At 40.9% G+C, this 21,937-nt stretch overlaps 2 protein-coding genes across 4 annotated transcripts in view; one reads left to right on the top strand and one right to left on the bottom strand.

Moving 5' to 3' along the window:
- Positions 1-13,259, bottom strand: part of LOC137638412 (F-box only protein 31-like) — a 56,424-nt gene extending 43,165 nt beyond the window's left edge. For 2 of the 3 annotated variants that reach the window (XM_068370458.1, XM_068370459.1), the window contains exons 1-6: positions 13,112-13,184; positions 4,431-4,656; positions 3,360-3,422; positions 2,768-2,844; positions 2,267-2,440; positions 754-917 (exon numbers count right to left, since the gene is read on the bottom strand). In XM_068370458.1, the coding sequence (XP_068226559.1) occupies positions 754-917; positions 2,267-2,440; positions 2,768-2,844; positions 3,360-3,422; positions 4,431-4,587 (635 nt within the window). In that variant the 5' untranslated portion in view covers positions 4,588-4,656; positions 13,112-13,184. The other variant, XM_068370461.1, reaches the window with a different exon arrangement.
- Positions 13,260-16,384: 3,125 nt separating this feature from the next.
- The window catches only part of LOC137638413 (small ribosomal subunit protein mS31-like), a 37,696-nt gene continuing 32,143 nt past the window's right edge, over positions 16,385-21,937 (top strand). The window contains exon 1 of the mRNA XM_068370462.1: positions 16,385-16,513. Coding sequence (XP_068226563.1) covers positions 16,464-16,513 — 50 coding nt within the window. The 5' untranslated portion in view covers positions 16,385-16,463. The remainder of the gene's footprint in view (positions 16,514-21,937) is intronic.

The following is a 21,937-nucleotide window of genomic DNA, read 5'->3' as shown; positions in this document are numbered from 1 at the left end:
CCATCTTTCTGCAGCATTTGACAAATTTCCTACATAAGATTTTCCTCTTCATTTATATTGGTCCAATACTATATAATTTTAACCTCAAATGTAGCACATTCTAAATCTTTGCGCGCGCGCACACACACACACACACACACACACACACACACACACACACACACACACACTCTCTCTCTCTCTCTCTCTGTTTGTGTTGTGTGTCCATCAAAGGATTTTATACCGTGCTGCCTAAAATAAGAGGGCCCCAAGTAATCCTTCTCTTCTAGGGACAAACCATCCAAAATAATTCTGAAGATAATCTTGTTTTTTATTATTTGTCTTAACATTCTTTACTTTTAACAAGCATAAAACAAGAAAGTTATTATTATCAAAAGATACATGTTTAAGAAAACACAGCCCTCCATTCTAATCAAAGTTTTTCTTAGAAGAAAATTAATTTGGAATACGTCATCTTTGCTTAATGCGAGCTTTTTGTAAACACAGTATTCATTCAAAAATAAGATTTGACAGTAAAATTGTCCTCTTATGGCGACAAATTTAAAAAACAGCAAGAACAGGGAGATCTTAAACTTCACCCACCACCTTGTAAATTAAGAAAAGGTCCTCATAATTGGTCATAGCACAGACAAAAGCATAACACAGAATTACTGTTAATGTAGTAGTGTATACCTGTATGTACAAAACAAATTCACAGAGAAATGATCTTCCCATTAAATTCATCTCAAATGCACAACAGAATACTATACTTACAACTGTTCTTTCAAGAATCTCAACTTCATAAAACCTCTTAGTCTCTGAAAGGAGAAATCGTCTCCATCTCCATCCCTAATGTTTGCTTCTTGTTCGAGCCGACACATAAAAGCTTTCAAATGACGTAAAGAGTTCTTGCATCGAGACTCTAACTTGCCTGTTGCCTGAAAATTTGATCAAAATTTTAATTCTATGATTTACTTTAATGTAGCTTTCAAATTTATATAATAACGTCAGTTGGTATGAAACAAAGTTTGAGCAAATATTTTAATAGATACAGTAAAGTACTGATAAAACCCAAAGGAAAATTATATGACTGGTGGCTCCCTTTTGGCTTCAGTGAAAGAGGTTTACAGATCCGTGGCCCCTATGGTCAAAGTGCCCGAGGAAATTGCCTTGCAAGACAAATCTTCCCAGACAACAAATTTTTAGTTTGATTCATCAAAACTGCAAGCACTACATTTAACTGCATGGATACTGTCCACTGTCCTGTATTACCACAGAAAAAAAAATATTTTATAGGTTATAAAGATTGTCTGTTAGGTTCTAAAAGACAGCCAAACAATTTTTTTTATTAAAGACAATGAAATGTGTATTTTGGTTGTTGCAAATCCAGGAATATTTCAGTGACAAGAACCAGTTTGGATAATATTGCTAGTTTTACCATTTCCTTCTTTTTAAAAGGATATAGTCTAATGTGTCTATTAGGAGTTTCAGGTCCATGCTTAATGCCAGATTCGAGTATCTAATATTAGATTTACCTGCTTCTGGTATTATTGCAGATGTTTTCAGCCCATTTGCAATTTCACAACCTCTGGTTGTCAAAGAAATCTATTGATATCAAAATAGTGTTATAATTTTATAAGGCGTTGCATTTTGAACCTATGGAGGATTTTTTTAATTAGATTTTACTTCAAGCACTTTTTTTTTCTTGGCTTTAGCCTCAGATAAAGGTATTGGTGAGCTACATGCTCTTTCCAGGTCAAAAATTATTTCAAGATGAAAGGTTTCCCTCAATTTTCCACACAATTTGCATCACAATTAGGTTTTATCACAAAACATACATTAGAGGAAAGGTTCCTAATTGATTTTTTTGTGGGATTGGGATTTTGGGACATCCTCTCTCCCAGAATGGTATGACTTCTAATGACTCAGCAGGAAAAAATCCTTAGCTCCCATAAACAGTATGGTTGTGTGCATAATAGAACTATTGTACTGTGAGCATGGCAAAATATTGGGGCCTACAGTGTTTGAATCTCTGACATTTCCACTGATTTCATGACAGTTCCTCTCACTTTCCAGAGAAGGATTTGGCAATAAAGACAATGAAAACATGAAGAGCCATAATTGAGTCCTTTAAATTAACTTTAGTTTGGAATATTTCTTCAGAGTCTAGCATGCTTAGATTTACAGATTAAAACTTCACCTTACATGATAAATTTACCACAGCTTCAAATGTTGAAATTTTATAGCTTTACAAGGTGTATAATGGGAATAACCTGTAAGTTCCTACCTCATCTACACTGATAGTGAGAGAATGTGGGTCATTATCTGGGAGACATATCAACTCTGGAGGGTAGGTTTCTCCTTTTACAGTGAAAAGCACTTCCTCTCGTAAATCATCAAATATCTTCCCTTCCTCGACTGTTCCTTCCACGCTTATTCCTTTAATGTTGCCGCAATCATACTAAATTGGAAAAGAGATTTTTCATTCCCAATAAGATCATGTAATATTCATTGGGAAAAAGAATATTAATTTAGAATCAACTTATTCTCAACTGTAATCAAGTTATTTATTTTTCAAATTGAATCATGAAAAAATAGATCTAAACTGCAAATATAATTATAAAGTTCATCTAAATGTCAAAATTAGTTTGTAATTGTAATAAATTTACTATATGATTAAGACTTTTGTTGTTGCAATGACAATTGTCTTACTAATTCAAAGAAAGGTCACATAACATTACAAAAGCCTTTTTAGTCAATACAAACATCAAGAGGCACTGTTTCTAACCTTTATTTCAAGCAAGCTTCCATAATGATCCCACTCAATCTGGTAAACGCCCAAGATGGATTTGTATTTGTGAAGCACTGATAAGGAAATAACTCGTTAGAAAAAAATATACTGCACTTTAATAGAAACAATAGTGTACTAGCATACGGCTGAATCTACAAAATATGCTTGTAATATTTCTGGCTGCTGTAAAATGAAAGTTATATCTATAACACAGTTCTAGACAAATACAAATGATTTGATAAAAGAGTTGCTGAAGCTTAGAATAGAAAAATTCCAATCATTTTATCACAAGTCTTATAATTATAATTAACCTCCACAACCAAATTTTTATCCTAATTATTTATTATTTTATAACTATGAATAAATACAAACAGTTATCCTATTTGCATGATATTTTGCATTTACTGAGTACTTTTCAAAGTCAACAGAAAAAAAAATCTTTTAACGGCTTACAATTTACAATTTATCCTGATTATTTATTGTTTTTATAACTATGAATAAATACAAACAGTTATCCTATTTGCATGATATTTTGCATTACTGAGTACTTTTCAAAGTCAACAGAAAAAATAGATTTGTAACAGCTTACAATTTGCATAAAGCTGTCGGTAGGATTTTACGTTGCCTAGCTCAACCACATTCTGATGAAGTTCTGTAAGTAAAAAGGGATAAATTCAATAACAAGAGAACTGGATAAAATAATAAAAGAGACATAGGAATGAGTCTCTCAAATATGTATTCTGGGCAACGTGGACACAGATCTATTCATTTTAAAACACCATGGTATATACTCTTTGCAGACCTACATTTTTTTATAACTAATATTCTGACCATTGTTTGATGCCTTACGAGAGACTAACATTTCTAAAATGTGTTGTCAACTGGTTTCAAGTCGGGCTCAGTTTGTGCCACAGGACCTGGCATAGGGGTTGTTATTATTATTATTATTATTATTATTATTATCATTATCACTTGCTAAGCTACAACCCTAGTTGGAAAAGCAGGATGCTATAAGCCCAGGGGCCCCAACAGGGAAAATAGCCCAGTGAGGAAAGGAAACAAGGAAAAATAAATTATTTCAATAACAGTAACATCAACTAAATAAATATTTCCTACATAAACTAGAAAAACTTTAACAAAACAAGAGAAAGAGAAACCAGATATGAAAGTGCGCCCGAGTGTACCCTCAAGCAAGAGAACTCTAACCCTAGTTTAGGAAAGCTAAAACACCATTTTAATACCTTATATGGTTAGAGCAATCATTTGAAATTCTGAAGTAAGTCTTGATGTTCCTGGATTTGTCTTTGGGTATAGGAAAGTTCATTATAATCAAAGATGGAAATTCATCAAATTATTTAAGACTGCATATCCTATAAAAATGTTCCATAAAAATGGTGAAATCAAACCTATTCAAGTCAGATAACCATCACATGAATAGGTTTGAGATAAAACAATAAAATTTTTGGAGTAATTTAATATATGAAATTTAATCCATGCAATTTGAATTACTCTATGATTAAAATTGTGGCCAGGAAGCTATTAATAAACAAACAAACAAACACATACATAAACAAACACACAGACAGGGGTAAAACATAACCTCTTTCCAACTTTGTTGGTGGAGGTAATAAATTGGTAAAACACATTGACACTGTCTTACCTCTTTGGCAAATATGCTTCCATAATGTATCTATACAGGTAACTGAATACAAAGTGGTGTTTGTCAAGCTAACAGCAGCCAAGTCCTTAGCCTGGCATTTCTTCAGTATTTCTAGTATTACACATTCTGGAAGGGTTTCCAGAGTCAACACCGACATAGTATTGTACTTGCAATACTAATAAAGTACAATAGAAGGCAAATATAGTCCTCCTCCACTGTCACTAACCTGCAACCAAAATAAGTTAGAAATATATTACTGTGAGAAAAAAATACTTTGTTACATAACAGCTAAATTGCAAACTAAAGGTATTGGGGAAAAAAAATTAAGGAATCAGAAAAATAGTAATAAAATGACTGAGTGAACTGTCTTTTCTACGTCAGGTGAAGCTGCTTTCGGGCACCTCCTCGTATTCCAAAGACTCGTACCCCTTTTGAGGCTGATATAGTCCAAATATGTAGAGTATTAAACTATAAGTAAAAATGTTACACCAATACAAAATTACAGTAATGCTCGATACATCCTAAACTTTTACTTTTAAAAACAATTTTAAGATAATCACTACTGCCAAAATTCATCCACAGAGTAAATCTACTTCATCAAAACTTTTGATTAATTAATATAGTATAGTAAAAGATGGCAATGTAGCAATAGAAATCACCAGATATTATACCAGCTCATAATGTAAAGGCTGCAGATAAATGAAAAAAAAAAAAAAAATAGTGTCCTGAAGTAAACCCACGCAAAAGAAATATGTTATTTTTATAATAAAATAAATTTTTGAATATACTTACCCGGTGATTATAATAGCTGCAGCTCTGCTGCTCGACAGAAAACTCTACGGAAAAAATCCGCCAGCGATCACTATACAGGTAGGGGGTGTACTTCAACAGCGCCATCTGTCGTCCAGATACCCAGTACTCATTGTAAACAAAGAACTCAATTTTCTCCTCGGTCCACTGCGTCTCTATTGGGGAGGAAGGGAGGGTCCTTTAATATATAATCACCGGGTAAGTATATTCAAAAATTTATTTTATTATCAAAATAACATTTTTCAATATTTAACTTAGCCGGTGATTATAATAGCTGATTCACACCCAGGGGGGTGGGTAGAGACCAGCAATAAATGTTTACATCATTATGAGCTAAGGATTTTTTTATTTCATTTTAGAAGTTATCAAAATAACAAAAACAAAATAAATAGGTACCTGGTAAGGAAGTCGACTTGAACAATTACTCTGCCTTTTTAAGTACGTCTTCCTTACGGAGCCTCGCGATCCTCTTAGGATGCTGAGCGACCCCTAGGATCTGAAGTATGAAGGGTTGCAACCCATACCACAGGACCTCATCAAAACCTCTAATCTAGGCGCTTCTCAAGAAAAGAATTTGACCACCCGCCAAATCAACCAGGATGCGAAAGGCTTCTTAGCCTTCCGGACAACCCAAAAACAACAATAAAAAACATTTCAAGAGAAAGATTAAAAAGGTTATGGAATTAGGGGATTGTAGTGGTTGAGCCCTCACCCACTACTGCACTCGCTGCTACGAATGGTCCCAGAGTGTAGCAGTCCTCGTAAAGAGACTGGACATCCTTAAGATAAAAAGACGCGAACACTGACTTGCTTCTCCAATATGTTGCGTCCATTATACTTCGCAGAGATCTATTTTGTTTAAAGGCCACTGAAGTTGCGACAGCTCTAACTTCATGTGTCCTTACCTTCAGCAAAGCTTGGTCTTCCTCACTCAGATGTGAATGAGCTTCTCGTATTAACAGTCTGATAAAATAGGATAAAGCATTCTTTGACATAGGCAAAGATGGTTTCTTAACTGAACACCATAAAGCTTCTGACTGTCCTCGTAAAGGTTTAGTTCGTCTTAAATAGAACTTAAGAGCTCTCACAGGGCATAAGACTCTTTCTAGTTCATTTCCAACCATATTCGATAAGCTTGGAATATCGAACGATTTCGGCCAAGGACGAGAAGGTAGCTCGTTTTTGGCTAGAAAACCAAGTTGTAGAGAACATGTAGCCGTTTCAGATGAAAATCCGATGTTCCTGCTGAAGGCGTGAATCTCACTGACTCTTTTAGCTGTGGCTAAGCAAACCAGGAAAAGAGTCTTTAAGGTGAGATCTTTAAAGGAGGCTGATTGTAGCGGCCCGAACCTTTCTGACATGAGGAATCTTAGTACCACGTCTAAATTCCAACCAGGTGTAGCCAAACGACGCTCCTTCGTGGTCTCAAAAGACTTAAGGAGGTCCTGTAGATCTTTATTGTTGGAAAGATCCAAGCCTCTGTGACGGAAGACTGTTGCCAACATGCTTCTGTAACCCTTGATAGTGGGAGCTGAAAGAGATCGTTCTTTCCTCAGGTATAAAAGGAAGTCAGCTATTTGAGTTACAGAGGTACTGGTCGAGGATACAGATACTGACTTGCACCAGTTTCGGAAGACTTCCCACTTCGATTGGTAGACTCTAAGGGTGGATGTCCTCCTTGCTCTAGCAATCGCCCTGGCTGCCTCCTTCGAAAAGCCTCTAGCTCTCGAGAGTCTTTCGATAGTCTGAAGGCATTCAGACGAAGAGCGTGGAGGCCTTGGTGTACCTTCTTTACGTGTGGCTGACGTAGAAGGTCCACCATTAGAGGAAGAGTTCTGGGAACGTCCACTAGCCATCGAAGTACCTCGGTGAACCATTCTCTCGCGGGCCAGAGGGGAGCAACTAACGTCAACCTTGTCCCTTCGTGAGAGGCGAACTTCTGCAGTACCTTGTTGACAATCTTGAACGGAGGGAATGCATATAGGTCTAGATGTGACCAATCTAGGAGAAAGGCATCTATATGAACTGCTGCTGGGTCCGGGATTGGTGAGCAATATATTGGGAGCCTCTTGGTCATCGAGGTTGCGAAGAGATCTATGGTTGGCTGGCCCCAGGTGGCCCAAAGTCTCATGCACACATCCTTGTGTAGGGTCCATTCTGTTGGAATGATTTGTCCCTTCCGACTGAGGCAATCTGCCATGACATTCAAGTTGCCTTGGATGAACCTCGTTACTAGTGAAATGTTTTGACCTTTTGACCAGGTGAGGAGGTCCCTTGCGATCTCGTACAACGTCATAGAGTGGGTCCCTCCTTGCTTGGAGATGTACGCCAAAGCCGTGGTGTTGTCCGAGTTCACCTCCACCACTTTGCCTTGAAGGAGAGACTTGAAGCTTTTCAAGGCCAGATGAACTGCCAGTAGCTCCTTGCAGTTGATATGCATTGTCCTTTGACTCGAGTTCCAAGTTCCCGAGCATTCCCGACCGTCTAATGTCGCGCCCCAGCCTGTGTCCGATGCGTCCGAGAAGAGAACGTGGTTGGGAGTCTGAACAGCCAGGGGCAGACCCTCTCTGAGTCTGATACTGTCCTTCCACCAAGTCAGTCAAGACTTCATCTTCTCGGAAATGGGGATCGAGACCGCTTCTAGCGTCTTGTCCTTTTTCCAGTAAAAAGCTAGGTGATATTGAAGAGGACGGAGGTGTAGTCTTCCTAACGATACGAACTGTTCCAGGGATGATAGTGTCCCTATCAGACTCATCCACTGCCTGACTGAACATCGTTCCTTCTTCAGCATGTTCTGGATGCATAACTGGGCTTGGCTTGTTCTGGGGGACGACGGAAAAGCCCGAAAAGCTAGACTGTGAATCTCCATCCCTAAATACACAATAGTTTGGGATGGGACCACTTGAGACTTTTCCAAATTGACAAGGAGACCCAATTCCTTGGTCAGATCTAGAGTCCACTTTAGATCCTTCAGACAGCGACGACTGGAAGAAGCTCTTAGAAGCCAGTCGTCCAAATAGAGGGAGGCTCGGATGTCCGCTAAATGAAGGAATTTGGCTACATTCCTCATCAGCCTCGTAAACACAAGAGGAGCTGTGCTTAGGCCAAAGCACAGGGCTTGAAACTGGTAGACAACCTTTTCGTAAACAAATCTCAGAAAAGGTTGGGAGTCTGGGTGGATGGGGACGTGGAAGTATGCGTCCCTTAGGTCTAAAGAGACCATCCAGTCTTCCCTTCTGACCGCTGCTAGAACGGACTTTGTGGTCTCCATGGAGAACGTCTGCTTTGTGACAAAGACATTCAGCGCACTGACGTCTAGCACCGGTCTCCACCCTCCTGTCTTCTTTGCCACTAAGAAGAGACGGTTGTAGAAGCCCGGGGTTTGATAGTCCAGGACTTTGACTACCGCTCCCTTTTCTAGTAAGAGAGACACTTCCTGTTTCAATGCTCGTCTCTTGTCTTCCGCTCTGTACCTGGGAGAGAGATCGATGGGAGACGTTGCTAGAGGGGGTTTTCGTACAAACGGGATCTTGTACCCCTCTCTGAGCAACTTCACAGATTGTGCATCTGCGCCTCTCTTCTCCCAGGTCTGCCAGAAGTTCTTGAGTCTGGCTCCCACTGCTGTCTGAAGAAGCTGGCAGTCAGACTCTGCCTTTAAAGGTCTTGGTTCCTTTCTTCTTTCCACGTCTCCCTTCGGCACGAGCACCTCCTCTGCTGGAGGCTCTGCCACGAAAGGGCGGAATAAATCGGGACGCTGGAGTGTCCATCCTTGGTCTAGCTGACAAGGTAGGCAAAGGGGTGGCTTTGCGAGCAGAGGACGCAACCAGATCATGAGTATCCTTCTGTATCAAAGAAGCAGCAATCTCCTTAATCAAGTCCTCTGGAAAGAGGCACTTAGAAAGAGGAGCAAACAGAAGTTCGGATCTTTGGCAAGGTGTAACTCCAGCTGACAGGAAAGAGCAAAGGTTCTCACGCTTCTTGAGGACTCCGGACACGAACGATGCAGCAAGCTCATTAGACCCGTCACGTACGGCCTTGTCCATGCAGGACATGATGAGCAAGGAAGTCTCCTTCTCTGTCGGAGAGATCTTCCTGCTTAGAGCTCCGAGACACCAGTCTAAAAAGTTGAAGACCTCGAAGGCTCTAAATATCCCTTTCAAAAGGTGGTCTAGGTCCGAAGATGACCAACATATTTTCGAGCGTCTCATGGCTAGCCTGCGGGGAGAGTCTACAAGACTTGAGAAGTCGCCCTGGGCAGAGGCAGGAACTCCCAAGCCGAGAACTTCTCCCGTGGCATACCAGACGCTCGATCTAGAAGAGAGTCTAGCAGGGGGAAACGTAAAGGCTGTCTTCCCTAGACTCTTTTTGGACTGCATCCATTCTCCTATCACTCGTAAAGCTCTCTTGGACGAGCGTGCGAGGACGAGTCTAGTAAAGGCAGGCGAGGATGACGGCATACCTAAAACAAACTCTGACGGAGGAGAGCGCGGAGCCACAGACACAAACTGGTCCGGAAACATCTCTTTGAACAGAGCTAAAACCTTTCTAAAGTCCAAAGAGGGTTGCGTGGACTTAGGCTCGTCAAGATCCGAATGTGGTTCATCAACGTGAGCAGCACCATCATCATCCGAAAGTCCATCATCCGAGTATTGAGGAGGAAGCGGCAATGGAGTAGGTAACGGCTGGTAGCTGAGTCCGGTCGCACGGGTGCATGCGTGACTGAGCCGGACGCAACGTCATGGAACTGTTGCCCAGTCTGTGAGCTGGCAACAACCATAGCAGCGCGGGGACGCACAGCGTCTACTCCAGACTGTCTAGCCTGATGTGGGTGAGCAGTGGCAACCACACTGGGTTGCGGAGGTTGACGCACCGCGTCAAAACAAAACAACTCTGACGGTTGTTGTACCTCGCGAACGTCAACGGAAGGCTCCGTGCGTCGCTGAACGTCAACATGCGGCTGGCAGGGTACACTGGAACGCATGGGTGGCGGAACTCTCTCAACTGGAGTGCGCAAGAAGGTTGCCTCAGCGTCCACAGGACGCACAACCGAGTGTGTGGTTGGTTGTAGGCAAGAGGCTGTACTAGCTGGTGCAGCAGCAACCTTCTCCGCACGCAAGTCCTGCATAAGAGACGTTAATTGGGACTGCATGCTCTGCAGAAAGACCACTTAGGGTCTGCAGGAGCAGGTGCGGCGACAGACGGTGTAACTGTCTGAGGCGGTACCGCTTTGCCTCTCTTAGGAGGTGAGCAGTCATCGGAAGACTGCAGCGAGTCCGAACTGACCCAGTGGCTACAGCTGGGCCGTTGGACTTGCGCGGAAGGGACCGACTTGCGCTTTAACGGTCGTAAGACCTTGGTCCATGGTTTCTTGCGAGAAACCTCTTCCGCAGACGAGGTATAAATGGGCTCTCTCGTCTTTGTGTGGTAGGGGCGATCTTGGGTAGATACGCCCGAAACCACGGAGGGAACGTCTGTTCGCTGATTAAAGCCTCTCGAACCCATTGGTCGTACGACATTGCTTCTCCCCTGGACATGGGAGCTTGCAAGAGGTCCCGGACTAGGAGGACGACAGGCACGAACAGACGAACCCTCAAGCGCAACACTATCCACAACACTATCACTCACTTTATCACTTCCCACTGCACTTTTACACTTCAGCTCCTTGACGTCCACCATGAGCTGGTTACGGTCACTAGCCAGGGACTCAACTCTCTCACCCAGAGCTTGGATGGCACGCATCATATCAGCCATCGAAGGTTCCTGAGTGCCAGAAGGGGGATTAGGAGCAACCACTACAGGGGAAGGAATAGGTTGTGGGGCATGAGGAGAGGAAAATTCAACAGAACGAGAGGAACTTCTCCTGACTCTATCTCTCTCTAGCCTACGTGTATATTTTTGGAATTCGATAAAATCGAATTCCGAAAGCCCAACGCATTCCTCACATCGATCTTCCAATTGACAGGTTTTATCCCGACAATTGGAACAAACAGTGTGAGGATCGATAGAGGCCTTCGGAAGACGCCTTGAACAGTCCCTAGCATTACACTTCCTGAATTTTGGGACTTGAGAAGGGTCAGCCATTTTGAATTGGTCAAAGGGGAATTAAAAAACTATCCAAAGTCATCAACAAATAATCCGTAATCAAAAAAAGAATGCAAGGATTTATTGAAGAGAAAGCCTGCACAGTGAAAGCTCAAAACTAGAATAGTGTACTTCACCAAATAGTTGTGAAAACAAATCCAGTTAGCAACAGCGAATTAGTAGGTCTTGCCGGTAGCACGACAGAGAGAAAATTGAGTTCTTTGTTTACAATGAGTACTGGGTATCTCGACGACAGATGGCGCTGTTGAAGTACACCCCCTACCTGTATAGCGATCGCTGGCGGATTTTTTCCGTAGAGTTTTCTGTCGAGCAGCAGAGCTGCAGCTATTATAATCACCGGCTAAGTTAAATATTGAAAAATGCTCATTACAGCAATCGTGTTTGTATCGTAGTTGATAATTCAATAATTCTATAACATTTAATAGAGCAGCAACATTTTATAAACTTTTTATAATGGATTAGCTACTTTAAATCGGTGGCAATTATAGAGCAAGGGGAAGGTATACAGACAGAGGGAGGTGTGTGTGATAGCAGCGACCTGTACCGTATGTGTGATGACGGCCAGCTAAGAATATGGCAGTGTTAGAGGGAGGGTCGCAATGGGGCATTAGCCCCCTCGTTAAGTAAGTACTTAAAGATACGGCTTGTAGGTTAGGTTAGGTAGGGGAAGTTTAGCTTAAGTGGTGTTCATGTGTAGAGGTTTTGTCAAAAAATTGATTAGAAAATGGGAAATTCCCATTTTCTATGCATGCGAGAGGAACTAGCCACTAATATACAATGGATCGGATGGAAGGGTTTACCACATATCATTGTACCTTAGCCTCCTAAGCCCCGAAACAAGAAAATATGACAAAAATTCCACAATTTTAATGTATGACTTAAAACACTCTAGTTTACGTTACAGGGGAGTCAAGACCACGCAATAAGGACATGGCATACTTCTCTTAGCTAGAGTAGCTTAGAACATATCGCTGTATTTTCCACGACCTCTAACCCTTTACGGTAACCAGGGGTAGGGTCACATAGGTACAGTAGGGGACCGGTCCTGAAATACTATAGGTAGATTAGATTAGAGCAGGTAATAATCCTTTTAATAACTTTGAAATATCTGCAAGACTGCAAGTATGTATATTCCCAGTTGATTATTATTATTATTATTATTATTATTATTATCATCAAATGCTAAGCTACAACCCTAGTTGGAAAAGTAGGATCCTAGAAGCCCAGGTGCTCCAACAGGTAAAATAGCCCAGTGAGGAAAGGAAACAAGGAAAAATACAATATTTAAAGAATAGTAACATTAAAATAAATATTTCATATATAAACTATAAAAACTTTAACAAAACAAGAGGAAGAGAAAACTACAGTAGATAGAACAGTGTGCCCAAGTGTACCCTCAAGCAAGAGAACTCTAACAAATGACAGTGGAAGACCATGGTACAGAGGCTATGGCACTACCCAAGACTAGAGAACAATGGTTTGATTTTGGAGTGCTCTTCTCCTAGAAGAGCTGCTTACCATACCTAAAGAGTCTCTTCTATCCTTTCAGGATTACTGTAACATTATTTTGGCTTTCCCAACCCAAAAACCCACATTCTCGTGTATAATTTTTATGCATCAGAATGTGGAGAAGGAAAAATTTGAGGTTTGCACCAATATCAATAATCAAAAAGAGCAAAAAAATTATAGTAACCTGTAAGAAAAATATATAATTCATACATAGAAAATAAAGTATTATAATATTAGCGTGACAATTCCCCTTAACCTACCAGTAGCGAAGAATTTTGCACCAACAAACTCACAAAACATCACGTAATAATTGTGACGTACAAGTATTTGTTTACCTTTGAGGAAGAAGATAGTTCCTGGTAACCTGGTCCTGGTTCCTTATTGCTCACTCCGCAAAATAAGTTTGCGGGCACTCTATCACTTTATAGATAGGTGCAAAGCTTCTATAGAGCAAAATATCAACTGGAAAGAAATTATTTTTTTCACACACCAAGGCCCGCCTGAACAGACCTTTAGTGTCTGATGGAGGGCGAGAAATAAACCCGTAAAAGTAAAAGTAAACAAGCTTATTCTTATTCTTGTTGTTAAGCTTATATTACTTGTGCCTTAAATAAATTAATACCGTAATGAGATTCTCAATCTTTACTTTTATTCCATTCTACTTTGAAATTAGGTAGGATAACACCTTGCTATCATCGGTTTTGGCAACCTATTGTGGTCAGTTTGGACTTCTTAAATTCTTTTATACGCATTGCCCTACTTATAAATGCAGCCAGATCCCTGCTAGGATTTTCAGGGCTGTCCTAATTTTGGGCATAGAAATAAATGTTCGGTAGTATCTACTTCATCTTTGCACAGTTCACACAAATTATCTTCATATTTTCCCCTGAAATTTGCTTTTAAATTGAGCATATTTAATTTTGTCTTCATTACAAGGGATGCCTTATCCAGATTCATTTCTCTGATATAAGGCTGTGTGCCATTTCTTTTAATCAGTCTTAATTTTTTCATTACTTTCTTTTTTTCTTCAATAGTTTCTTCTATTTTTTCCATAATTCTTTTTTTTTCAAGTGTCACTTCATGTCTAGTAATTAAAATTCATCTCATCTTCTCTAACTTAATTTTACTCGTATCTAATCCTTCCCCATGTTCTTTACTATACCCACAGAGAATGCTCTCCTCACATTGGTCTTCAATTAATGTATAAAGATTCTTATTTCTACTTTCGCTGTTTCAGGTACAGCAGTTAAATTTACATGCCACCTGCTTTACTGGATCCTGCTTTTATCTCTGATATAACAGCATAATATGTATTGTTCCCTCCTCCTGTATAGCCTATATACTTTGTCATAAGTTTATTTAGTTATATATTTCTTAGCCTCTTCAAATCTTAATCAACATTATATCAACAATATTAGTTCTATTCGTAAATTACATAATTTTACCAACTAGTTTTCTTATGTTTAAAGCTTTAAAGGCCACTCATGAATGACAGAGACAAGGGACAGTGACATTGCCCTACCGAGGAGAACAATACCCTAGAGACTGACCATATATACAAATAATCAGCGCCCAAGCCCCTCTCCACACAAGCTAGGATCAAGAAAACGCCAGGCAGTGGCTGCTGATTACTCAGCAGATAGACCTAGAGGCTCCCCTAGCTCACAAGGATGGCGAAGTTGCTGCATATATGACTAAAAGTATTGATGTTGGTGTAAATCTCTTATGTTGATGCCACCAATATCTAATTTATTATTTTTTATTTTCCAAATAGGCCTACCATTTCACCTGTATTTCAACTATCCTAGTAGTATTTAATTTCCTGTTACAAGGGATGTGGTGGCCGATGTGGTAACGTCCTTAACTGGTGAACGCCAGACTGGGGTTCGAGTTCCGCTTAAACTCGTTAGTTCCTTTGGTCGGTGCAACTTCACCATACTTCTGAGCCCCGCGGGGGTGTTTGGAGAGCTTATCGGTCTATCTGCTGAATCATTAACAGCCATTTCCTGGTCCTCCTTGGTCCTAGCTTGGGTGGAGAGTGGACTCAGGCGCTGATCATATGCATTCATGATCAGTCTCTGGAGCATTGTCCTGCTTGATAATGTATTGTCACTGTCCCTTGCCTCTGCCATTCATGAGTGGCCTGTTTTTACATGTGGTATTTCCATACACTTTTATTCCTTTATGGTGGTCCATGGCTATTTTAATTTGTTGGTTATATAATCTCATCTAGTCTACTTAAAAAATGATTAGTGACATATAATATGCACTTAGTGGATTAAACTAGGGTATGTTTTTTTTTTTTTTTTTTTTTTTTTTTTTTTGCATCTTTCTTATTGATCATGGATGCATGTCTTCAAATATAACATCAATGATTTTTTTTTCTGATAAGTTGTCCGTTCTTATTAATGTAATTTAATCATAAAAGTTGGGCAGTTGACAATTTTGTTCACTTATCATCTATCTGTATTAATAGTTCTTCTGTCCCTCTTATCACTATCGTCATCCACCTGTATTTCTCTCAAATAACAATTATCTAAGCATTTGCAGAAATTTCTGATCACCGAAGATAAATGTGAATGACAGACTTCAATATATCTATAAATATAAAGTTTTTATGTCCACCACGTAAGGAAATCATCCTTTAAATTTCCGAAGAGGTCCTCAACGTTTCACATTTAGTCTTTGATTGTTTTTCTTTGCATGTTAGCCAATAATAATAATAATAATAATAATAATAATAATATATTCTAAACAGTATAATTTGATTCTTAGATATGATAATTTGCGTAAGTCAAAAGCTCATATTTGTGTGAACTAATTTAAACCATTTTTATTATATTTACCACATTCTAAATTGTATAATCTTGATTCTCAAGAAAAGAAAATTTTCCTGTTAAAAGCTCATATCTGTGTGCATATACTAAACCATTTTATTGTCTTTACCATATTCTAAATTGTATGATATTGACTCCAAAAAAAATGCGTAAATCAAAGCTCATATTTGTATGAACTAGTTAAAACAATTTTTATTATCTTTACTATATTATAAATTTTATAATCTTGATTCTCAAAAAATGGAAAAATTGCGTAAGTTAAAAGCTCATATTTGTGTGGCTTAATTCAAACCATTTTTATTCTCTTTACTATATTATAAATTGTAGAATCTTGATTCTAAAAAAGGGGAAATTTGTTTAAGTTAAAAACTCATATCTGTGTGCATATATCAAACCATTTGATTAGATTGTATAATATTGACTAAAAAAAAAATGCGTAAGTCAAAAGCTCATATTTGCGTGAACTACTTCAACCTATTTTATTGGCTTGACCATTCCATATTTCAAATTGTATAATCTTGATACTCAAAGAAAAAGAAAATTTTGCGTAAGTCAAAAGCTCATATTTGCGGGCACATATTCAAACCATTTTATTATCTTTACCATATTCTAAATTGTATAATCTTGACTTTCAAAAAATAAAATTTGCTTAAGTCACACATAACTGTGAGCAATTTAAAGGTAACCTCTAACTGCTACTACTACTGTACATGCCGACTGTTTCCATGTTCCATAAGAAAAGAACTGTACACTCGTCTAATCTTTAGTGCAAGATATGTCGTTACAGTTGATTAGGAGAATTTTGTTTCGAAATTCTATTTACAGGTTTGTGTTTGTACCTTTTATGTTACATTGATTCTACATTTAATGTGGACGGTAAAAATGTTGAGGCATAGGCTAACCTTAAGACTACCCGGTATCCACTGTGTTTTGTTATAGAAAATACAGTACTAGATTATTCTAACCTGGAGACTACCCGGTATCCACTGTATTTTGTTATAGAAATTACAGTACTAGCTCATTCTAACCTTAAGACTACCCGGTATCCACCGTATTTTGTTGTATTTTGTTATAGAAATTACAGTACTAGCTCATTCTAACCTCAAGACTACCCGGTATCCACGTTATTTTGTTATAAATAATACAGTACTAGCTCATTCTAACCTTAAGACTAACCGGTATCCACCGTATTTTGTTATAGAAATTACAGTACTAGCTCATTCTAACCTCAAGACTACCCCGGTGTGACTCTGAACGAACCCCCGGTCTCAGAATTCTCCTTGGTAATCTGCGCATGCGCGAACATTACCGTTTGCCAGTGCATACGAGGTTGATGTTTTATTTTCCTGTAATGTTAGCCTGCGCAGCTCAACATAACCGCTTGCCAGTACATACGAGCTTGATGTTTTATTTTCATGCGAGCGAAGCGAGCTAATGGCGGAAAATAACCATTATACAATGTCAAGGAGAATTCTGAGACCGGGGGATAGTTCAGACCGTCACACTGGTATCCACCGTATTTAGTTATAGAGAATACAGTACCAGCTCATTCTAACCTTAAGACTACCCGGTATCCACCGTATTTTGTTATAGAAAATACAGTACCAGCTCATTCTAACCTTAAGACTACCCGGTATCCACCGTATTTTGTTATAGAAAATACAGTACCAGCTCATTCTAACCTTAAGACTACCCGGTATCCACCGTATTTTGTTATAGAAACTACAGTACTAGCTCATTCTAACCTCAAGTCTACCCGGTATCCACTGTATTTTATAGAAAATACAGTACTAGATCATTCGTGATATATTACGATAATAGTAATAATAATAAATAATGATTATTGTAATCATACATTATCTTTCCCAAGCGCAATAAATCAACCTATCAGTTCCATCTATCTTGAGTAGAACAAAAAGGCAAAAAAATTTTAAATTTCTGTATATCAGAGTTAAAAATGTTGTTACTTTATGGTTTTATGGTTCGAACGTGAAAATCATTATCCTAATTTATTTAGATAAAATTCTACACGGTAAACAAGGTGAACGAAATACAGTATATCCCCTAACCTGACTGAGGATGGTATATATATCACATACAAAACCCTTAATAAACTATCTGTGCACTATACTTTAGTCACTTGTATTGCTATGCCAGTGCTTTTGTATAACAATGGACAGGACCTTCTGCATGCATAGAATACCACCAAACAAGTTTCTCGACTTAACCTAACCTACAAGCTGTTTCCTTACCTATTTGCCTAGTGGTGGCCAATTCCCCTCTTCTGACCCCCCTAATCTGCCGTATTCTTAGCGATAAGGTTGAAAATAAGGTAATTATGGAGCATGGCTGTCATCATACATATACCCGATAATGATCACAATCAGTTTCTAATTAAATCATTTATTTTTATATGTGACTATGGTAGGTCACGAAACTGCATGGTCAGTAAATGTTTATCTGTACTCTGGCACTATGAAACTAGGAAAGCTCTTTGTTATAACTTAACCCAACCCAGGATACTGTGTGTTTACTTATTGGGGGTTAATGACCCCAAAATCCCTTGACCTAAGATGCCGTGTACTTATCCCTCACACATTGAAGTATGAATGGCATACGGGTAATGATACACTGCCTGCCATTTTACCCCTTCCCAATGACAAATCGTACCACTCCTGGAAAGGAAGTCTGAAAGTCTTAATAGAGGCTATCAATATATCAGTAACTTCAAGTTTCACAGATTTTAATATATTTTTTGTGTTTGGCATATGAAGAAGTCTTGGTTACACAGTAAAAGAAAATTGAATATTCCGACCTGACTTAAAAGTACTTTACTGTAATGCTCTAGTTACTGAAAAATATATTTTTTTTCATGCTTTTTATTTGGTTTTTGATTACTGTATGAGCATTAGAAATATGCATTCTTTCTTTGTTTTTAGCTTTTTTCAATATTAAACTTACCCGATAATCATGTAGCTGTCAACTCCGTTGCCCGACAGAATTCTATGGAGGGATACGCCAGCTATCACAATACTAGAAGGGGGTGTACTTACCAGCGCCACCTGTGGCCAGGTACTATAGTACTTCTTGTTGACACCTCCTCAATTTTTCCTCTGTCGTGCTTCCGGCAAGACGTTCTGGGATACGCTTATGATCTTCGAGTATTTTCACGGCTTTTGGTGAAGTATTCTCTCAGATTTCGGCTGTCGCTTTACTGGAAAACTTCTTATATTAGCTTAGATAGCTTTTATATAGTCCTGATTAATGGTTAACGATCTTTTGCTTGATTTTGAAACCCCACTTGGCTAACTCTTTGGATTCAAGATGTCTGACATTTCACAAGCCCCCACCCATAGGCGATGTAGGTCTTGTAATAGGCGTATTTCGAAGGCCTCGGTAGATCCTCACACCGCTTGTTCTGACTGTAGGGATAGGCCCTGTCAGTTAGAAAATCGATGTGAGGAATGCGCCGGACTTTCGGAACTTGATTTTGTCCGTCTTTTGAAGTATTCAACTAAGTTAGAGAGAGGCAGAGTTAGGAGGAGTTCTTCTCACTCTTCACTTTTTTCCTCACCTCATGATCCCCTACCTTTTCCTACCCCTGTAGTGGCTACCCCCGAACCTACTATTTGCCCTCAGCCTGATATGTCTGTTGTTTTGCGTGCTATTCAGGCCTTAGGCGATAAAGTAGAGTCAGTGGTAAGTGATCATAAGTCTCTTATGGCCGAAGTCAAGGAACTTAAGGTCAAGAGTGCAGTGGGTGGAATTAGTGCCAGTGCTGTGACGAGTGCTAGTGTCAGTGCAGTGCCAAGTGCTAGTGTCAGTGTCAGTGTGGTGCGTGAGGATACTTCTGTGCGTGCCAGTCGTCCTCCCAGTCCGGGACCTCTTGCAAGCTCCCAAGCCCAGGGGAGAAGCAATGTCGAAGGGCAAAAGGGTTCGGCAGGCCTTGATCGGCGCACAGAAGTATCCTCGGTGGTTGCGGGCGTGTCTTCCAGAGACCGTCACTCCCACCTGCAGACGATTGAGCCCGTCTTTTACTCGTCCGCTGATCAATTGTCAGGGAAGAAACGCTGGACTCAGGTCTCTAGACCACTCAAACGCAGAGTCCAGTCCGCGAGTGCTCAACCGGGCTGCAGTCATTGGCTCAGCTCTGACTCGCCGCAGTCATCAGTCGACTGCACTCCGCCCAAGAGGAGTAAGGTTCTGCCGCAACAGATCTCTGCTGTTAAGGCTTTGCCTCAGCAGACTGTAGTGTCTGCCGACCCCAAGTTGACTCTACTGCAGTCCATGCAGGCACAGCTTTCGGTCTTGATGCGTGAGTGTCGGGCTGAGAAGGTTGCGCCTCCGCCTCCGCCTGCACTCGCTCCGCCTGCGCTCGCTCCGCCTGACCGCAGTACCGCCTGCCAGGCGTACGATGTTGAGCCACGTTCTGAGTTTACTGTTCCCAGTGGTGTACAGCCTCCGCCTTCCTTAAGGCAACCTCAGCAATGGGATCAGGAGGCTTATTCCTCTCTTCCTCCGCTTCCACTTGCTGCTCCACCAGTGATGCAACACTCGGTTGAGGTACAACAACCTCTCCCATCCATGAGTCAGTCTCCTCAGCTCTCGCTGCAGCGAGCTCAACCCTCCGCAAGGCAAGCACCACAACACCTTAGCCTTGCGCCTCAGGAGCCTCAACTCGCGAGACATTTACTACGTTCTGCGCAGCCTCTACCTCATCGCTCTCCGCTCACACCGCAGGAACAGGAACTTGCTACTCCGCGTCCGCCAACCACTCAACAAGCGCAACCCTTGAGTTCAGCCACTCATGCCAGGAGTCAGCCTCCGCCACCCATGCGCCTACCTTCTGCTTCTTCTTTTGTTCAGCCTTTGCAGTCTGAGCCTCAGGTGTTCCCTCAACAGATTCTTGAAGAGGAAACCACTAATATTGTTGTTCCAGCTCGTTCTGACTCTGCTGTTCAGCATACCTGTCCGATCTCTTCGCTACACTCTGGTGATGAGGCGTCTGATGATGAGGCGGCACACCTGGATCCCTCATCAGACGTGGATGAATCCAAGTCTTCTCCGCCTTCTATTGACTTTCGTAAGGTCTTGGCTCTGTTTAGGGAGGTACAGTATACCCAGACCACTTTGTCTCTGCTATTCCCCGCTCTCCACCATCTGAGTTTTCGCTGGGCATGCAGCCAGCTAAGTCTACTCTAAGCTAGTCCTAGCAAGGTCCTCTAAGAGAGCGTTAAGGATCTTAGGGGAGTGGTTGCAGACTAAGCAACACCTTGGCAAGACTTCGTTCATGTTTCCTCCGACTAAGCTCACTTCTAAAGCGGGCGTTTGGTATGCCACAGGAGAGGAACCAGGCTTGGGAGTACCTGCCTCTGCCCAGGCTGACTTCTCAAGTCTGGTAGACTCGCCTCGTAGAACTGCAATGAGGCGCTCTAAGGTTTGCTGGACCTTCTCAGACCTTGATCACTTCCTGAAGGGTGTTTTTAGAGCATTTGAGATGTTCAACTTCCTAGACTGGTGCCTGGGGGCCCTCAGCAAGAAGACCTCCCCTGCGGACAAGGATTCTGCCATGCTATTAATGTCCTGCATGGATAAGGCCATTAGAGATGGATCTGGCGAGCTTGCGTCGATGTTTGTATCAGGGGTTCTTAAGAAAAGGGAACAGCTTTGTACCTTCCTTTCCTCCAGCATTACACCTTGTCAAAGGTCTCAACTCCTTTTCGCTCCGCTCTCGAAGTTCCTCTTCCCCGAAGAGCTGGTTAAGGACTTGTCTGCTGCCCTGATACAAAAGGACACACATGATCTTGTAGCCTCATCGGCTCGTAAGACTAAGGTTGCTACCTCAGTCCCCAGGACTTATCGCACCCCAGTGGCTGATACTCCTGCTACGAGGTTTATACCGCCCTTTCGTGGTAGAGCCCCCAGCCGAGGAAGCTCCCGTCCAGACTCTTCCAGGAGCAAGTCTAGGAAAGGTTCCAAGGCCTCTAAAGGAAAAAACTGACTCTCCGCATCTCCAGACAGCAGTAGGAGCCAGACTCAAGAGCTTCTGGCAAGCCTGGGAAAAGAGAGGTGCAGACGCCCAGTCTGTCAGTTGGCTGAGGGAGGGTTACAGGATTCCATTCTGCCTCAAACCCCCTCTGACCACATCTCCCATCAACCTCTCTCCCAACTACAAAGAAGAGGACAAGAGGCTAGCGTTGCACCAGGAGGTGTCGCTACTTGTGCAGAAGAAGGCAGTGGTTATAGTCC

The sequence above is a fragment of the Palaemon carinicauda genome, chromosome 3 (genome assembly GCF_036898095.1).
Source record: "Palaemon carinicauda isolate YSFRI2023 chromosome 3, ASM3689809v2, whole genome shotgun sequence".
Taxonomy (NCBI): Eukaryota; Metazoa; Arthropoda; class Malacostraca; order Decapoda; family Palaemonidae; genus Palaemon; species Palaemon carinicauda.
The sequence above is the reverse complement of the archived record's forward strand: the minus strand, read 5'-3'. Positions and strand labels throughout refer to the sequence as shown.